This window comes from Olea europaea, chromosome 1 (genome assembly GCF_002742605.1).
Source record: "Olea europaea var. sylvestris chromosome 1, O_europaea_v1, whole genome shotgun sequence".
Taxonomy (NCBI): Eukaryota; Viridiplantae; Streptophyta; class Magnoliopsida; order Lamiales; family Oleaceae; genus Olea; species Olea europaea.
Window position 1 is genome coordinate 3,306,199 of NC_036237.1, and position 1,840 is coordinate 3,308,038.

The window sequence follows — 1,840 nt, forward strand, 5'->3', positions numbered from 1 at the left end:
TCAACAAAGTAAAGAAATAAACAGATGATAGGCTATAGTGCACTAGCACTGGAAGACTGTTGCCTTCTCCTCCAAGAGTGGCAATGCCCACCATTTTCAACTAACCGAGAGAGAAAAACATATTCATACGTCTTCATCAAATACTTCATTAATTAGCAAATTTTACCTAATTTTGTTGCATTGATTTATATGTTAATACCAACACTCTTAAAGTGGAAATTGACCATCTATACAAAGTATTATTCTAACTTAATGACAAAGGAAGCCAAGCACGATACATTATAACATCAATCCCATTCCTACACTCCACCCACCTATTGATTTTTGTTCCTCAACAACATAAACTAGCTACCTCCCTTTGTTTTGTGTGTTTACATCTGCTCGCTGAAAGAAATGAGAGATCGAATGGAAAGATTCGTACTTCTTCCCTTTACATTGGGTTGTGTCTCGGAATCCAGCATTGCAGTTGGTGCTCGGCAGCCTAAAAGATCAAAGCTCGACGTCAATCAAACTCCCACAAGTACTCAATCTTTTCATTCATACAAATTAACAATATCATGCATTTCTTAAACCTTTTTTCGTGACTTATTCTTGTGCAGGAATTCACCATGAGATCAAGGAGGAGGAGGAAGAAGAAGACGAATATGAAGAAGATGAAGAGAACTTATCAGTTGAAAATATGAAAAGCCCATTAAGCCTCTTGGCCCTTCCAAGGATTCAAAAGCTGTTCAAGAACTTCAAGAACTTCTCTAATATATTTGGTAATCCACATTCTGATGCTTTAGTTTAGATAAAAATCAGATTTTTTTGTAGATTTTGAAAAAAATCGATGAAATGTATGGTTGAAAAGTTACGGAACCCATGAGTCCAAACTAATGATGATGATAACATTCTATTTCATTAGAGAAGGATGAAATGGATGAAGGAGAGGCAGGAATGGAAATAGGATGTCCGACCGATATAAAACACGTGACACACATAGGATTGGATGGCTGTGCAACCTCTATCCTCTCAAAGGGCTGGAATAATCTCACTCAACCACCTGACCATGAAGATCAGTCGCCTAATCTCCCTCAGAATTTTTCTCTGCAGATGCCATTTGAACAGCTTCTCATGGCGACTCAAACTGACACTGATACACCTAATATCAAGACCTCATTGCAAAACCAATTGCAGAAATCCTTCTGATCCATCCATCTTTGCAGTACCAAAATGAATCATTCGTATGTATATTTTATATATTTGGATCCAAATGTATAAACCCATTGCTTGTTTACTACTCATTTGTCTCAAAGTTGTGTATTTTGCTTACTGTACTGTGTGTGATTGTGTGGGACCCATCTCATAATTAATGCTACTAGTTATTCTGTGATCTTTGTGTTGTACATTTGGAAATCATGTTACAAGTGGATGGCAGTAGAATAGGACATCATTTGTGATTTTGAGCAGCGTAATACGGGCGGACGTGAAGATTAATTTAGCGTGTGCACGAGGGACACAAAATTGTGAGACACTAAGGTGTAGAGCAAGCGAAGAACTGCAAGTCCGGAATTCGTTTGGTGGGGTGTCCAATGCAACAGTGACATTCTGCCTACCATATTAGCATGTAAAGAACAAAGTGTTATATATTTATGGTATAAATATAAAATGTGAAAGAAATAATCAAATTAGATAAAGTGCCAAAGTGGTGGGAAATGTGACATTTGTGTGGGACGTCAGGGGTTCGAATCACTCCCCACGCAAATATTAAAATGTCTTGATTTGGGCCTTGGGGCCTTGGGCTCTTGTCTAAAATAAATATTTTTTTTTTTTGGTTATTTAATTGGTAAAACTAGCCAGT

At 37.4% G+C, this 1,840-nt stretch overlaps 1 protein-coding gene across 1 annotated transcript; it reads left to right on the top strand.

Annotated features, from left to right (window-relative positions):
* The first annotated feature begins 242 nt into the window (after nucleotides 1-242).
* LOC111395071 (CRIB domain-containing protein RIC4-like) lies at nucleotides 243-1,372 on the top strand. The gene is made up of 3 exons (XM_023021289.1): nucleotides 243-520; nucleotides 600-761; nucleotides 905-1,372. The coding sequence occupies exons 1-3, from the start codon at nucleotides 394-396 to the stop codon at nucleotides 1,186-1,188; spliced, it is 573 nt and encodes a 190-aa protein (XP_022877057.1). The 5' UTR covers nucleotides 243-393; the 3' UTR covers nucleotides 1,189-1,372.
* The last annotated feature ends 468 nt before the right edge of the window (nucleotides 1,373-1,840 follow it).